The sequence below is a fragment of the Carcharhinus amblyrhynchos genome, chromosome 1 (genome assembly GCF_965287045.1).
Source record: "Carcharhinus amblyrhynchos chromosome 1, sCarAmb.v2.hapA, whole genome shotgun sequence".
Taxonomy (NCBI): domain Eukaryota; kingdom Metazoa; phylum Chordata; class Chondrichthyes; order Carcharhiniformes; family Carcharhinidae; genus Carcharhinus; species Carcharhinus amblyrhynchos.
Genome location: NC_137324.1, coordinates 177,706,618 through 177,724,418, shown reverse-complemented (window position 1 = coordinate 177,724,418; position 17,801 = coordinate 177,706,618). Strand labels below are relative to the sequence as shown.

The window sequence follows — 17,801 nt, the reverse complement described above, 5'->3', positions numbered from 1 at the left end:
TGTCTCCTAGGCTATCTACCATCAACTGAAAGGACAGATTTCTATAAGACCATAAGATATAGGAGCAGAATTAGGCCACTCTGTCCATTGAATCTGCTCTGCCATTCAATCATGGCCGACAGGATTCTCATCCCCGCCCTCCTGCCTTCTCGCTGCAACCCTTGATCCCCTTGTTGATCAAGAACCTATCCATCTCTGCCCTAAAGACACTCAATGACCCGGCCTCCACTCTGTGGCAACGAGTTCCACAGACACACCCACCCTCTGACTGAAGAAATTCTTCCTCATCTCAGTTTTGGAGGAGCGTCCCTTCGCCCTGAGGCTGTGCCCTTCAGTTCTAGTCTCTCCTGCTAGAGGAAACACCCTGTCCGTGTCCACTCTATCCAGGCCTCGCGGTATCCTGTAAGTTTCGATAAGGTCCCCCCCCCTCCTCCTCCTCCTAAACTCCATCGAGTACAGACCCAAACTCTTCGACCACTCCTCATATAACAGACACTTCATTCTTGTGAAACTCCTTTTGGACCCCCTTCGAGGCCTTTCCTTTGTCTCCCCTAATTAAGCCTGTCATAATCTTGAACATCGCTATCCAATCTCCCCTCAGTCGCTCCAAGAAGAACAGTCTCCGCTTCTCCAATCTAACCTTGTGACTAAAACCTCCTCATCCTTGGAATCGTTCTGGGAAATCTCCCTCCGCTTCCTCTTGCGGTCCCTCACGTCCTTCCTGAAAGTGTGGTGGCCAGTTGTGACCGAACCAGACAAACTCAGTAGGAGATGCAACGTGAAAATGTCGTTGGAGGTGTGTCAAACCGACGCTGTGGATTTGTTGTGGGGTATTTACCGGTACTTGTTGTGCTTCTGTTGCCCTCAAGCCTGAAGTACCCCATCAGACTGGAGAAGACCGGGCTAAGCTCCTGGCGACCCACAGCCCCGACAAACTCTTCCAAGCAAAGCGGAACTTCAACGCCGCCCAGGATTTAGACGCATCTCTCCATGAGGGTGAAATTGTGGCTGTTTTGGAGAAGCAAGACCCTCTGGGGAGTGTGAACCGGTGGCTGGTTAACACGGGAAGTAAGTGGTCCACACAGCCTGTCACCACAGACTGAGCTGAATTCTGTTCATGTTCTCACTGATTTTAGTCTGTTGCTCACCTGGAATTAGAGATTTAGATGAGCCAAAACGACTCCCTCCCCCACAAGCCCATTCCCTTGGGATTGTTCTATCGGAAATTTTGACCCTAGTGTAACTTTTATTGAGGAGTAACTTTTAAGTTGAATATGTTGGGAGTGAGCCTTACATATTCTGTTTCCCGGATAAGACATTTTAAAAACTGAGACCTTGGGCAGGGTTTTCCACACAACCCACCCCATGTTTCATGGAGGCCATTGGCTGGTCTTCCAGTCCCGCCAATACGGTTTCCTGTAGAATGCACCCCTCGGTGCTGGGAAACATATATGGTGGGCGAGGGAGTGGGGGGGTGGTGCACGGCAGATGGGACTGGAATATTCCACCAGCTCGAACTGCCGGAAAGTTCCGGCCTCTGTCTGCCCACTTGGCTGGAAGTAAAAGAATCTGAGGCGATATTTCGAAGGAGAGCATGGGACTACTCACACCCGCTGCCCACCCCACCCCCCCCCCCCCAGAGGACTGCCCCCACTCCCTGGGGATGACCACCCGGGGACTACCCCTGCTCCCCCCCACCACCACCCCGGAGGACTACTCCCTGGCCCCTGGGGACTACCCACACCCACTGCCCCCCCTTCCCCCCTCCCGGGGACTACCCCCGCTCCCTGGGGATGACCCCCCCGAGAGGATTACCCACACCCACTGCCCCCCCTTCCCCCCTCCCGGGGACTACCCCCGCTTCCGGGGGATGACCCCCCCGAGAGGACTACCCACACCCACTGCCCCTCCCGGAGGACTATCCCCACCCCCTAGGGATGACCCCCCCCCCCCCCCCCCCCCGGGGCGACTCCTACCCACCCCCACCCCCCCACCACCCTAGAGGACTACCCCCCTGGGGTCTACCCACACCCACTGCCCCTACCCTCCAAAAGGACCACCCGCCGCCCCCTGGGGACTAGCCCCTCCCCCACACACCACCCTGGAGGATTACCCCCTGGCCCCTGGGGCTACCCCACCCCCCACTCTGGAGGACTAACCCCTGGCCCCTGGGGACTACCCTTGCCCCACCCCCCACCATCTCCCCCTACCAATCCAAGGGAATTATTTACCCTCAACTAACATCACAAAAACATGCTCAATGCCCTTGCCCTGACCTCATTTCCAAAGTATTTAATTGGCCAGATGTTGCTTTGGATCGTTCTGCGAGTATAGACGGTGCTATCAGAAATGCTGGATCAGATTCCCTGGCTGGTTTGATGAGATTGGATTAAATTAACTCATTTCCTGGTTCTTCATCAGCGCGAGATAGGAAAACCTGGGCTGAATTTCACAGCTGCAACCTCTCGCACAAGATCCCTCACACACTGGGGGGGGGGAAACCCGGCACTGCGCCTTCCAGCAAGGAATCGCAGACACAGGGAGGGAGAGTCAGGGGTTAATCAGAGCGAGTGGCAGTGAATTGGGAACAAGATCTGCATTTGCCTTGTCTCCAGCTTTTCCAATTGAAACAGAGGGAATCAGCCCTCCCCACAGCAGGAACTGAGATGACAAACTGGAAGCAGGAGTAGGCCATTTGGCCCTTTGAGCCTGCCCCGCCATTCACCTTGACCACGGCTGGTCATCAGATTCAACATCTGATCCCCCCCCCCATTCCTCCCCATATCCCTCGATCCCTTTAGCCCGAAGAGTGATATCTAATTCCTCCCAGTAATCACACAACATTTTGGCCTCGACTACTTTCTGTGGGAGTGAATTCCGCACATTCCCCACCTGAAGAGATTTCTCCTCACCTCAGTCCTAAAAGATTTATCCCTTCTCCTCAAACTATGACCCTTAGTTCTGGATTCCCCCACCATCGGGAACATTCTTTCTGAATCGACCCTGTCTAACTCTGTTTGAGTTTCTATCAGATCCCTTCTCACTCTCCTAAGCTCCAGTGAATATAATCCTAACCCACTTAGTTCCTCCTTATATGACAGACCTGCCATCCCAGAAATCAGCCTGGTAAACCTTTGCTGTGCTCCCTCTATAGCAAGGAGATCCTTCCTCAGATAAGGAGACCAAAACTGTACCCAATACTCCAGGTGTGGCCTCACCAACACCCTGTACAATTGTAGCAAAACATCCCTATTCCTATACTCAAATCCTCTCGCTATGAAGGCCAACATACCATTTGCCTTCTTTACTACCTGCTGTACCTGCACACTTACTTCCAGCGACTAGTGCGTAAGGACTCCAAATGATGATGGTATGAGAGATAATGGATAATAACAATATGGTTTGAATCAGTTATGACCTTTGTCGGATGTATCCCGTTCGATTGTGACCTGGTAAAAGTTTTGGGAAATGTGTTGTGACTCCATATCAAAGGGGCAAATTGTGACTGATTTTGATTCCGTGCAGCGGCGCAAGGCTACGTGTATTCATCATTCCTGAAACCATACAACCCCTCGACCGGGCAGAACGGAGCGTCCACGGACGGGTCGGTGGCGGATGGGGATTTTGATGACATTAGTTTGTTTGTGCCTTCGCACTGCGGGGAGGCCATCCACGTGAGGAGTTTGTGCTTTAACACCAGCGACAGTGACAGCCCACTAAACGGTTCTCAGGAAGCGAGTCCTTGTACCCCGGAGGTGACATCGCTCACCGGAAATAACGACAGTTCCAGTGACCTGGGAGAGCAACAGGTAAAGTGGGTCAGCTGTTTAAAAGCTGCGAGGCGGTCTAACCTATAGTCTGACTCACCCTTCAACTCCTTTCCGACCACAGACTGAAACTTGGTGTCAGTGTTGTTTCCTGAAACATTTTCTAAGGTGGATTGCTGGCTCACAGAATGATGTTTTACAACTGGGGGCTGATTTGAAAGTGGGGTCTTGTTTGGTTTGATTTATTATTGTCACATGTACTAACGTACAGTGAAAAGTATTGTTCCTTGCGCACTAGACAGACAAAGCACACCGTTCATAGAGAAGGAAAGGAGAGAGTGCAGAATGTAGTGTTGCAGTCATAGCTAGGGTGTAGAGAAAGATAGTGCGAGGTAGGTCCATTCAAAAGTCAGACAGCAGCAGGGAAGAAGCTGTTCTTGAGTTGGTTGGCACGTGACCTCAGACTTTTGTATCTTTTTCCCGAAGGAAGAAGGTGGAAGAGAGAATGTTCGGGGTACGTGGGGGTCCTTAATTATGCTGGCTGCTTTGCCAAGGCAGTGGGAAGGGTAGACAGAGTCAGTGGATGGGAGGCCGGTTTGTGTTATGGATGGTACAATGCAGCCTGGGGCCTGTGTATTACTGAGCTGCCACGTTAACCGGGCCCCCGTTTCACAGGGGACAGTGGAAGCTTTGGGCCGTTCCTCACCCTTGGGTCAATTGAAGCCCTATGGTGACTTAATAATGCCCGCACCCCACCCCACTGCTATTTGGCCCACGCCAGGAGGAGGCCCGTGCCAGCTGGGTAGCCAGCACCTTTTACAGGGTGAGGTGGTGTTGGGAAAGAGCAGAGGCCACCAATCAAACCCAGCGCTGCTGGGACTCCAATCTGATTGGCTGGCAGCTCCCTAAAGCCAGGCTTCTTCCTGAGATGATGGGGCAGGGGTTGTAAGTCTGACCTTAGACCAACTTGGGGATGCACGGTGGCGCAGTGGTTAGCACTGCTGCCTCACAGCTCCAGAGATCCAGGTTCAATTCCAGCCTTGGGTCATCATCTGTGTGATGTCTGCGCGTTCTCCCAGTGTCTGTGTGGGTTTCGCCTCGGTGCTCCAGTTTCCTCCCACAGTCCGAAGGATGTGCAGGTTAGGCGGATTGGCCATGCTAAATTGACCCCAGTGTCAGGGGAGTAGCAGGATAAATAAGGGTTACAGGGATAGGGCCTGGGTGGAATTGCAGTCGGTATGGGCTGAATGGCCTCCTTCCATACTGTAGGAATTCTATGATGCATTCCCCACCGATCCTTCAGGTTACGGAGCACGGAACCCCCACCAACCAAACATCCTGCCCGTCGGAGAGGTCACAAAGACTGCAAATCACCGTGCGGAATTAAATTTAGTGGACAGCGCCAGTGCCCATTTCCAATATCGCTGGAGCAGATATTGGGAGCACAGAGTCAGACTTCAGGAACCCACAGGACAAAGATATAGTTCAGTGAGATTCTGAGGGAGTGCAATATTTTCACTGTATCCCAAAACATGTGAATGTAATCAATAAATGGAATCACGTTGTGGGAAACACTGCCGTTTTGATAAGATGAAATGTTAAGTGTCTTGGTGCTAAGCAGATGTAGAAGATGCCGGAAAGTTTTGTCCGCAGCAACTTCCGGAGGTTTCAAAGGAACTCTTTGCCCGTGTTGTTCTGAGAATTTAAAACCGGGACAGACAAAGTTCGAGTGTCACTGCTAAACGTGAAATAGTAATGTGGGCCACAAATGTTCAAGAAGAGAATGATTCATGCCTAAAACAGGGACAAGACATCACGGCTTCGGGTCACTGTCTGTGTGGAGTTTGCACATTCTCCCCATGTCTGCATGGGTTTCCTCCAGGTGCTGCGGTTTCCTCCCACACTCCAAAGATGTGCTGGTTAGGTGCATTGACCATGGTAAATTGCCCCTTAGAGTCCCGGGATGAGTAGTTTAAAGGGGTTGGCAGGGGTAAATATTTGGTGTATGCGAATAGTGCCTGGGTTGGATTGTTGTCAGTGCAGATTCGATGGGCTGAATGGCCTCCTTCTGCACTATGGGGATTCTGTGATTCTAGAATCACTGTCCACTGGCGAATATCCTTCACACCAGGAAAACTAAAACTAAAATCCAAACATCCCCTCAATAAAAGCCCCAGCTACCCACGGGCCAGGAAATTGCTGGTGATTCCCAGTAAATCCAGGGAATGTTGGCAGCTCAGCCCAAAGTCAGCATCAGTTTCCCTGCCCAGAAACCCGGGGCTGCTGTTAAAAGTAACGGAAGTCGTGTATAATAACAGCGGTGATGTGCAGCAGACAGTTACGTGGTCAAGGTTTTCCAGCCCTGATGCCAATGGCATCGTCACAGGCGGGACAGGGAAATCCGAAGAGCCACTAGAAGTCAGAGCAGCTCCCTGGATTCTCCTGTCCTGCCCGGAACGATGGCCACTGGGGTGGAGGTGGGAAAATCCGGCTCAGTGAGTGAGTTCTCACTCCTTGTTACAGCTCACGCTTACGTCGGCTCTGCCTAACATTGACCAGCTCACTCCCCTCTCCCATCAGAACCTGGTTTAGTTGCGTATTGACTCCTGGAAATAAATGCAGTTGCCGAGATCCCGTGACTGGGTGAGATTCCCACGTGTACGATTTCAACAGCAGCTCATGTGCGTTAGTAAGCTGTTTTCATCTTTCCGGAGAAGCTCGTGAAATGATTCAGCATAAATTTGATAATGATTCATCAGTTTTTGACGGGGCCTCGAGTTATGAATGTTCAGTGTTGCGGTGTCCTCTGTGGTTTCCTCATGAAGTAGAAGATTAATGGATGGGTATTCTAATCAAAGCATTTAAAAGCTGATGAAAAGATTTGACAGGGTGAGATAGAGAGAAACTCTTTCCTCTGATGGGGGAAACTCAAACCAAAGGGGAGGAAGGAACCTTAAAATTTGAGCCAGGTCACTCAGTTGTGACATCAAGGAGCGCTTCCTCACACCGAGGGGAGTGTGGAAATCTGGAATTCTCTCCGCCAAAAATCTGGGGATTGATAGGTTATTGTTAGCCCGAGTTAATGGGTACACAACCTTACAGATGGAGACATGGAGGCGGTGGCCGAGTGGTATTATCGCTAGACCATTAATCCAGAAATTCAGCTAATGTTCTGGGGACCCGGGTTCGAATCCCGCCACAGCAGATGGTGGAATTTGAATTCAATAAAAAATATCTGGAATTAAGAATCTACTGATGGCCATGAAACCATTGTCGGAAAAACCCATCTGGTTCACTAATGTCCTCTTAGAGAGGGAAATCTGCCGTCCTTACCCCGGTCTGGCCTACATGTGAGAGCCACAGCAATGTGATTGGCTCTCAACTGCCCTCTGAAGTGGCCCGGCGAGCCACTCAGTTCTAGGGTAATTAGGGACGGGTAATAAATACCGGCCCAACCAGCGACACCCATGTCCCACAAATAAATTTTTAAAAAGTTAAGCTGAATCAGCCATGATCTGATTAAATGGCAGAACGGGCTCGATGGGATGGAAGGCCTTTTCCTGCTCCTAAAACCTGAGATGATCGAAATGGCAATGGCATCGGGCAGGCATTATCGCTGCTGCTCACAGACAGGGACACGGCATACTGGGCTCCAAAGGTCAGGGGAGCACCACCCAACATCTTAGAAAAGAGGGGCATCCTCCCCAACCCCTCAACGTGCACACACACACAGATACACACACAGATACACACACACAGATACACACACACACACACACGCACAGATACACACACACACACACACGCACAGATACACACACACACACACACGCACAGATACACACACACACACGCACAGATACACACACACACACACACGCACAGATACACACACACACACACACGCACAGATACACACACACACACACACGCACAGATACACACACACACACACACGCACAGATACACACACACACACGCACAGATACACACACACACGCACAGATACACACACACACACGCACAGATACACACACACACACACGCACAGATACACACACACACGCACAGATACACACACACACGCACAGATACACACACACACACACGCACAGATACACACACACACGCACAGATACACACACACACACACGCACAGATACACACACACACACACACACACACAGATACACACACACACACACACACACAGATACACACACACACACACACGCACAGATACACACACACACACGCACAGATACACACACACACACACACACACAGATACACACACACACACACGCACAGATACACACACACACACACGCACAGATACACACACACACACACGCACAGATACACACACACACACACACGCACAGATACACACACACACGCACAGATACACACACACACGCACAGATACACACACACACACAGATATACACACACACACACAGATACACACAGATATACACACACACACACACAGATACACACACACACATACATATACACACACACACACACACACAGATATACACACACACACACAGATATACACACACACACACAGATACACACAGATATACACACACACACACACAGATACACACACACACACATATACACACACACACACACACACACACACAGATAGACGCACACGCACACATACAGATACACATACACACACACACAGATACACACACACACACACACAGATACACACACACACACATATACACACACACGCACACGCACACATACAGATACACACACACACACACACACACACACACACACATGCTCACGCACACCCACGCAGGCATCAGGGTGACCCAACCCCCCCCCACTCAGCCCCCTGGCCCTCCCTGCTACTTCCTCCCACTACTGCCAAGGCATGTGATCCAAAAGGGGGGCTGAGGGAGGGGAGTCTGAGGGAGGGGTGAGTGACTGACTGGGGGTCCTGAGGTGGGAGGGGGGGAGGATCAGGCCCAGACACCCTCGTGCCTGTGTGGTGTGGGAGTGGGTGGAGTGGTCACTCTTTATTTGTGGGTGTTGCGGGGGGGGGGCGGGGTAGGGTGCCTGTCTTTGGTGAGGGGTTGGTGGTGCTCCCTGCTCGGGGGGAGGGGAGGGTGCTGTCCCTGAGCACAGAGATTGAGCCACTCTTTAGAATTGGCGCCTGGTTATGCTGGGTGAGGGGTGCTCACAATGCCCTCATTTGGATCTTTTAATTCTATTCGACAGGCACTGTCAGTGCCTACAGGAAACTGTACAGGCACTTAGTCAGGCTCACTATTAAATCTGCCTCCACCACTCTCTGTGCGTTCCACACTATAACTCGCATTAGGAAGGCAAATTCATATTGAGAGGGCTAGAATACAAGAGTAGGGATGTACCTCTGAGGCTGTATAAGGCTCTGGTCAGACCCCATTTGGAGTATTATGAGCAGTTTTGGGCCCCATTTCTAAGGAAGGATGTGCTGGCCTTGGAAAGGGTCCAGAGGAGGTTCACAAGAATGATCCCTGGAATGAAGAGCTTGTTGTATGAAGAACGGTTGAGGACTCTGAGTCTGCACTCATTGGCGTTTAGAAGGATGAAGGGGGATCTTATTGAAACTTACAGGATACTGCGAGGCCCTGGATAGAGTGGACATGGAGAGGATGTTTCCACTAGTAGGAAAAACTAGAACCAGAGAGGGCACAACCTCAGGCTAAAGGGACAATCCTTTAAAACAGAGATGAGGAGGAATTTCTTCAGCCAAAGAGTGGTGAATCTGTGGAACTCTTTGCCACAGAAGGCTGTGGAGGCCGGGTCATTGAGTGTCTTTAAGACAGAGATAGATAGGTTCCTGATTAATGAGATTGGGGTTATGGGGAAAAGGCAGGAGAATGGGAATGAGAAAAGTATCAGCCATGATTGAATGGTGGAGTAGACTCGATGGGCCAAATGGCCTAATTCTGCTCACTTATCTGATGGTCTCAGCTATCTGTGTTCTCCAGTTACCGAGCCTTCTGTGTTTGGAAACAATTTCTTCTTATTAAACCTATCAGAGCTATTTCAGCAATGATTCTACTTAAAGTTAATAAAATACAGCAACAGTAAGAAGTCCCACAACACCAGCTTAAAGCCCAACAGGTTTATTTGGTAACATGAGCTTTCGGAGCGCTGCTCACAGGTTAAAGAGGTATGAATTGTCTCAAGCCAATCACCCGACAGGAGTGTTCCCTTCCAGTCGGGAACACTTCAGTGGTCACGGGCATTCGGCCTCTGATCTTCGGGTAAACGTTCTCCAAGGCAACCTTCACAACACAGAATTGCTGAGCAGGAGCTAATAGCCAAGTTCCGTACACATGAGGATGGCCTCAACTGGCGTCTTGGGTTCATCTCACACTGTCTGTAACCCCCACGACTTGCCTGGACTTGCAAAATCTCACTAACTGTCCTGGCTTTAGACAATTCACACCTCTTCACCTTGTGATGAAACCTCTCTCCATTCGCACTCTCTGCATCTGTAAAGACTTGATTACCTGTTAGGGTTTGCATTCCATCTATTATCTTTCATAGAAATCATAGAAACCCTACCATACAGAAAGAGGCCATTCGGCCCATCAAGTCTGCGCTGACCACAATCACACCCAGGCCTCACCCCCATATCCCCACATATTTTACGCACTAATCCCTCTAACCTACACACCTCAGGACACTAAGGGGCAATTTTAGCATTGCCAATCAACTTAACCCGCACATCTTTGGACTGTGGGAGGAAACCGGAGCACCCGGAGGAAACCTACGCAGACACGAGGGGAATGTGCAAACTCCACACAGACAGTGACCCAAGCTGGGAATCGAACTCAGGTCCCTGGAGCTGTGAAGCAGCAGTGCTAACCACTGTGCTACCGCTATGATTTCTATGCGTTTCTATGACTTGCATTCCATCTATTATCTTGTAATTGAGTTTATGTTTACATGTGCCCTATTTATGAACCCAACTCCCAGTCACCTGATGAAGGGGCAGCGCTCCGAAAGCTCGTGCTACCGATAAACCTGTTGGTCTTTAACCTGGTGTTGTGAGATTTCTTACTGTGCCCACCCCAGTCCAACGCCGGCATTTCCACATCAAAATAACAGCAAATTAGGTTATTACTGGAAGCCTATAAATGTCGCATGATTTTAATTTAATATTTTAAACTAATCCAAACTCAATTAGGAAGGGAGGAGTTGGTTGTTGTAAAGATTCAGATACTGATCTTTATCTTCTGGGATCTCAGGGTTTTAACAATCAGGAAAGATTAACCAGGAGTAACTCGGCAAGGCATTAAAATTATGATGGTACATAAAATGGTAAAAGATTTCTACTTGTGGGGCAGTCTGAAACTAGCAAGATATACTTACAAAATAGTCACAAATGAAGCAAATACAGGGGAAATGTATTTACCCAGGGAGAATGCAGGACCCGTTCCCCCGGGGAGTGGGGAGAATGTGGGACCCATTCCCCCGGGGAGTGATCAAGGTGAACAATACAGATACAGTTCAGGGGAGGTTGAATGAACACATGAGGGATAGAGCAATAGAAGGAGATGGTGATGGGGTGGACTTTGTATGGATTGTGTCCCTTTGGGGGGGGGGTGTGTGTGTGTGTGTGTGTGTGTGTGTGTGTGTGTGTGTGTGTGTGTGTGTGTGTGTGTGTGTGTGTGTGTGTGTGTGTGTGTGTTCACGTGTAGGAAGATGAATGAAAGAGAAGGGCAAGGTGTAGCATAAATATCAGCATTGATCAAATGGGCTGAATGGCCTGTTTCTGTGTGGGAAATTCTATGGGAGAGTTTCTCTCAAATTTGCAGATGACACAATAATAGGAAAGGCAAGTTGCGAGAGGGATATAAACAGTTTACAAAGGGATTTCGATTGGCTAAGTAACGGGGGGGGAAAGTTGGCAAATGGAGGATAATGTGGGGAAATGTGAAACTGTTCATGTTGGAACAGAGAACAAAAGAACAGAATTATTCAAATAGAGAAAACCTGCAGAGAGCTGCAACGCAAAGGGACATTGGGGGGACTTGTGCAGGAAACACAGAAAACACACGAGGGGCAGCAGGTCACCAGGAACGCTGATCGAACGTTGGCCCTTATTTCATGGGAGTTGGAGTATAAGAGCAGGGACGTCTTGCTGCAGCTTTACAAGGTACTGGTGAGACTGGAGCACTAAGAGCAGATCTGGTCCCCTTATTGAAGGAAAGATATTATTTCATTGGAGGCAGTTCAGAGAAGGTTCACGAGGATGATCCCTGGTATGGAGGGATTGTCTAATGAGGAAAGGTTTAACAGTTTGGGACTCATTGGAATTGAGAAGGCGGTCTGATTGAATGATATCGGATTCTCAGTGGGTTTGACAGGATAAATACTGCGCGTTTACCTGAACAGGCGTCGGAGTGTGGCAACTAGGAGAATTTCACAATAACTTAGGGCGGAATTTTACCAGCATGCCAGCCCCGATTCCAGGGCAGGTGGAGCTCGGAGAATGGAATTCTCTATTGGCCTTGGGCGGGATCGTGTGAAACTTGGGCAGGCGTGCCAGTAAAATTCCACCCTTCATTGCAGTGTTAATGTAAGCCTTACTTGTGACTGATAAATAAATTTTAACTTTTAACTTTTTAATGGAGCTTTCTGTTTGACCTTCTACAGATCTTTTATGCCGTTTATCCTTTCCAAGCGCGGAGTAAACATGAACTCAGTCTCCAGGAGTACGAGCGGGTAAAGATAGTGAAACCCAGTGATTTGAGTGGCAACACAGATTGGTGGTTGGCTGAAGTGAAAGGGAAACGGGGTTACGTGCCTGCCAACTACCTGGGAAGAATGTCCTACGCGTGAAGGTTCAACACGTGAAGACCTCGCGAGGTGCTCACGGGGCAGAAAGACGTTCTTGTGGTCACACTCCTGGTCCACTTGATCACAGCGAAGGAGTCAAGTGTGTTTTACCAGACGTGAAAACGATAATGAAAAGACGTGGCCAAGGTTTCTCCAGCGACTGTGATTGTCTGATTCCCCGTTCTCCAGCTTCCGGTCGTAACAGCATCACCTGTTCCACCAAACCCAGGACACCCACGTTTACACATTATCAAATCACTTGAAATGGAATGAAGTTTAACTTAAATGAAGGATAAGAAACTGTTAGCACTCAGCAGCTTTGTATGGACTGTGTTCCCAAGTGTCCCTTTGTCCGTGTGTGTGTGCGCGTGTGTGTGTATATTCGTGTGCAGGGAGATCAACAAAAGTAAAAGAAATGCAACAATCCACTTCCAGTTCTGAAGCAGATTACGCAGACTCGAGACGTTAACTCTGTTTCTCTCCCCACAGACGCTGCCAGACCTGCTGAGATTTTCCAGCATTTTCTGTTTTTTTTATTGCAACTTGTCCAGTATAACAACCAGTGGGAAATCAGATCCTTATTCTTTGGACCAAAATCTAGATGCTGCTATGAAATGTTACTCCTGTGGAGTAAGACCTTTTAAATTAAAGCCATTGTGGCCTAAGAATATAAAATGCTACATTTTTTATTCTTTCAAAGGACGAGGCATGGTCAGCATTTATTGCCCATCCCTAGTTGCCCTGGAACAGAGTGGTTTGCTCAGTCGTTTTAGTCAGAGGACAGTTAAAAGTCAACCACATTCCTGTGGCTCTGGACCCAGACCGGATAAGGAAGGCGGATTTCCTTCCCTAAAGGACATCAATGAACCAGATGGGTTTTTCCGACAATTGATGATAGTTGTCATGGTCACCGTTACTGAGACTAGTTAAGATTTCAGATTTATTAACTGTATTCAAATTCCACCAGCTGCCCTGGGGTTCTGGTTTGAACCTACTTTCCCGGAGAATTAGCCTGGGCCTCTGGATACTGGTCCAGTGACATTTCCATTACGCTCCTGTGTCTCTCACCCAATGGTGCATCAATTTCAAATCTCAGAAAATTGAGAATGCTGTACCCTGTCTTCAATTCTCCATGTCAGACCCGTTATTAGTTCAGAAGGTACTGTCACTGGTGCTTTGGTATCTCTCCATCTGCTCAACTGATGTAAGTGTTACCCACACGTTCATTTGAGCATTAGACATGAAGTAGAATTTTTAAGCAACAACTCTTCCTCAAACATCTATGGAATTCAAATAGTGTAAAATAATACTGCTCACACGGAGACCCTTCAGCCCGTCTTGCCTGTGCCAGCTCTTTGAAAGAGCTACCCGATTATCCAGTCGTGTTACTGGAATGTGTGGGGAACATTTATGTTATTCCACAAACTCTGCCTGAGCACACTTGTGCCAAATTCCTGCACTCTTATTTTAACAGATGAATTAACGTTTTTATTTATGCTTTGAGGTGCTCTGTCGGAGAGCCAGTGCAGACCTGATGGGCCAAATGGCCTCCTTCTGCACTGTCGGGGTTCTGTCAGCCCCTCTACAGTCCCAGAGGACTCTTGGTGACTTCTGACTTGGCTTCGAAAGCCACCAAGTTGTTAAACAATTAATACAAAGCAGAAAATCTTCCTGGTACTGCCTCATAGCTCAGTGTCATCTGGTTAGTTGTGTTTAGCTGGTCCGAGCTCCACACTAAACTCTTGCCAATGGGCTCGCTTCCATGGAAGTTAATAATTCACTTTGAGTGATTTTTGTCTTGGGTCCCATGTCACTGTTAAATTGCGCTGACCTTCCTCTTTGCCTTGTGGTTTTTTTATCCAGTTTGATTGTTTTGTTTTAATGTTGTAATGTGTCATTAACCCAGGACCTCAGTCCATCAGTTCCAGATAGTCGTAAATCTGACGGTCGTAACCAAATGCTGAATTTGGACACGGAGGCGACATGATCTTACCAGCTCACTGCACCCACCGATCAGCGTGGCTAGCCAGAAAGGTAGCGTGAGAGGCCAGAACTCTGATTCACGCCCGCTGCAAATCAGATTGCCATCTCCCCGGCTCCACTTTACCGGCACACTACCGTCAGATTACCTGGATCTTGATAGGTTTTTGATAGGCGAGGGGATTAAGGGTTATAGGGAGAGGGCAGGAATGTGGAACTGAGGGTTGATGGGTTCTTGATAAGAGAGGGGATTAAGGGTTATGGGGAGAGGGCGGGAAAGTGGAACTGAGCCACGACAGATCAGCCATGATCTTATTGAATGGCGGGGCAGGCTCGAAGGGCTAGATGGCCTACTCCTGCTCCTATTTCTTATGTTCTTATGAGCCACGACAGATCAGCCATGATCTTATTGAATGGCGGGGCAGGCTCGAGGGGCCAGATGGCCTACTCCTGCTCCTATTTCTTATGTTCTTATGGATCTCCAAGTCATTACGGAGTTCAACGCCGGTGAAGATCACACCAGCAAGAATCTCTGCAGTAGCAGGGACCAGGTGCCAAAGAAACATAGAAGATAGGAGCAGGAGGAGGCCATAACCATGCCAGGGGGATCTGAGGCCATTGAAACCCCCAGGGCGGTTGGGGCATGGCTGGGCAGTGCCCACCTGGCACCCTGGCAGTGTCCATTGGTTGGGGGGGGGTGTGGGAGGGAGTGGAGGGGGGGGTGGTTTGATGCCTGGGGGAGAGGAAGGATGTCTCCCAGTTCACTGGCAAATCGAGGTGAAATGGCACCTGAGTGTTCTGGGACTGGTTTCACCGGTGGATTTAGGCTCTGCCTCCTTCCCCACCACCACCACCCCCCCACCCCCACCCCACCCCACCTCCTCCACCTCATCCCATCCCCTCCCAATCGCCCCACACTGGTGCAAAGCTCCCAGCCGTTGGAATAATTGACAGAGAGTTGGAAGGGTGCAGAGCCGAGCTCATCCGGACCATCAGCGCGGAGGACTCCCGGTTTCTCCCTGTTATGACGCTTTGAAATTCTTTGGGAAAACTCTGCCCGAGCTGTGGTGCCTTTCTCTAATTTTTCAATTTTGATGTTTAGGTAACATCTTCTGCTGGAAGGTTTAAGTGAACTAGTCGTTAAAACAGCAGTGAGAGTAGCAGGTAGTGGTTGCCTGGTAACTGGATGCCAAGGTGCCAGGCTTCGGTTTCCTTTGGGAATATTCCTTTTTTTTTATATATAAATGTTGCACTGAAATTTTACACCATTTCTCATAACCCTGTTTTTACTGAGAGCCGGATGTAATAGATTACAGCACAGCTGCAGGTATCGACAGCGAGGGTCGAAATATTGAGACGTGTGTGAGGGTGCTGAGTGAGATTGCTTCAAACCAGGAAACTGAGGGGTGTGAGTGAGTGTGTCTGTATGTCGGTGTGTGAGTATGCATGTGTGTGTGTGTAGGTTGGTTTGTGAGTGTGTGTGTGTATATGTCTGTTGGGGGTGTGAGTGTCTGTCTGTTAAAGTATGAGTGTCTGAGAGACTTGCTATAAGCAGCAGCGTAACACATTTTGATATTCTTTAAGCTGCCCTTTTACCAGTTTGATGTAATTCCTTCACCACCTTATACACAGAAGCTTTGCAATAGGAATGGATTGCAAGCCTTGTTCCTCCCGTGTTTGAGCAGGAGATGTTTGAAGGTCCGTCACAACTAACGGTCATTTTTCCATCCATTGACAGATCTGTAGGGCTCGGTCAAACAGTTCCCCTTCACAGTCCCAGTGGTCACAGAATGATTCCCCACACTCTAGCAGTACAGGCAGTGCAGTGTAAACGTTCCTCCTGTGGGGACAATCCAAATCTCTATCATCAAACCAACAACCTACTCCTCAAACACACTCCATCCCATCAAAAGATTCACCCAGTTATTGAACCTGAATCGACAATCTCCATAATTCCCTAGAATCTTTTGCTGATAAGGTACAGGAAATGTTGGGATGACTGCTGGGTTAATGTGTAGAAGTTGTACGCACAATTTCAAACCGTTTTGCTGTTTCTCTTGTGGAAATTTCATGTGTTTAGCATTTCAAACATTGGCACATTTGTTGCTTTCCCGTGTATTTATCTGGTTGACTGAAGAATCCTTGGACAAATTGATGCACAAGATGTTTGATTTGTAACCGCGTTCCAAACTTTTCTGAATGAATTGCACTATAAAATGGTTATTTTTCTGTATCTTGCATTGGGTGGAGAATTTATTTTTGCATCAACAGAAAATGGGATGGAAGAGTAAATGGCAGTGAGGAAGAGGATGGATTATTTCAGAAGGCGAGTTCTCATTGCTGAGCTTACAGCATCAGAAAGTTGATGCGTTAAAAACAAAATCATCCACCCTCAGTAATTTTCTATCCTTTAACATGTTTGAAATCGCAATTAGGTCAAACTCCATGAAGATAATTTACACACTGCCCCATCGTCCTGCTGCCTCTATCTCCACTCATTGTTTATTAACGTGGAATTTATTGAACCACTTGAGTGCCTTAAATTCATAAACTGCTGAGTCACTTCAGCTTAAACGATGTGTTGCGTGCATTCTTTGAACCTGCTGTCACGCACACTTTTTTAAAACAAAATATCAAGTTGCAGATATCTGGTCACTGTTTATCTTGGAGATAATCAGTGTCCAGAAGATGGTACCATTTGTACGTCCAGAGATGTGCGGGTTAGGTGGATTGGCCATGCTAAAGTTGCCCCTTAGCGTCCCGAGGTGCGTAAGTTGGGGGGAGGATTGGTGGGGTCAATACATGGGGTTACAGGGATAGGGCCTGTGTGGGATTGTGGTCAGTACAGACTCAATGGGCTGAATGGCCTGCTTCTTCACTGTAGGGTTTATATGATCAATGTACCAAGAGTGACACAGTGATCCTATTTGCAAGCAATATCTCTGCCTGTTCTGTGGCTTTGAGTCTGAGAATCACTGGTCAGCATTGCTGCCTCAGCGCCAGGGACCCAGGTTCAATTCGGACCTTAGGACACAGTCTGAGTGGAGTGTGTATATTCTCCCCGTGTCTGCGTGGGTTTCCTCCAGCTGCTCTGGTTTCCTCCCACACTCCAAAGATGTGCTGGTTAGATGGATTGGCCATGATAAATTGTCCCTTAGTGTCAGGGGGATTAACAGGGTAAAC

General features: G+C 48.7%; 1 protein-coding gene across 1 annotated transcript in view; it reads left to right on the top strand.

Moving 5' to 3' along the window:
* arhgef38 (Rho guanine nucleotide exchange factor (GEF) 38) overlaps window positions 1–14,769 on the top strand; it is a 76,655-nt gene extending 61,886 nt beyond the window's left edge. The window contains exons 12-14 of the mRNA XM_080195863.1: window positions 870–1,068; window positions 3,526–3,809; window positions 12,456–14,769. Coding sequence (XP_080051989.1) covers window positions 870–1,068; window positions 3,526–3,809; window positions 12,456–12,641 — 669 coding nt within the window. The 3' untranslated portion in view covers window positions 12,642–14,769. The remainder of the gene's footprint in view (window positions 1–869; window positions 1,069–3,525; window positions 3,810–12,455) is intronic.
* Window positions 14,770–17,801: the final 3,032 nt, after the last annotated feature.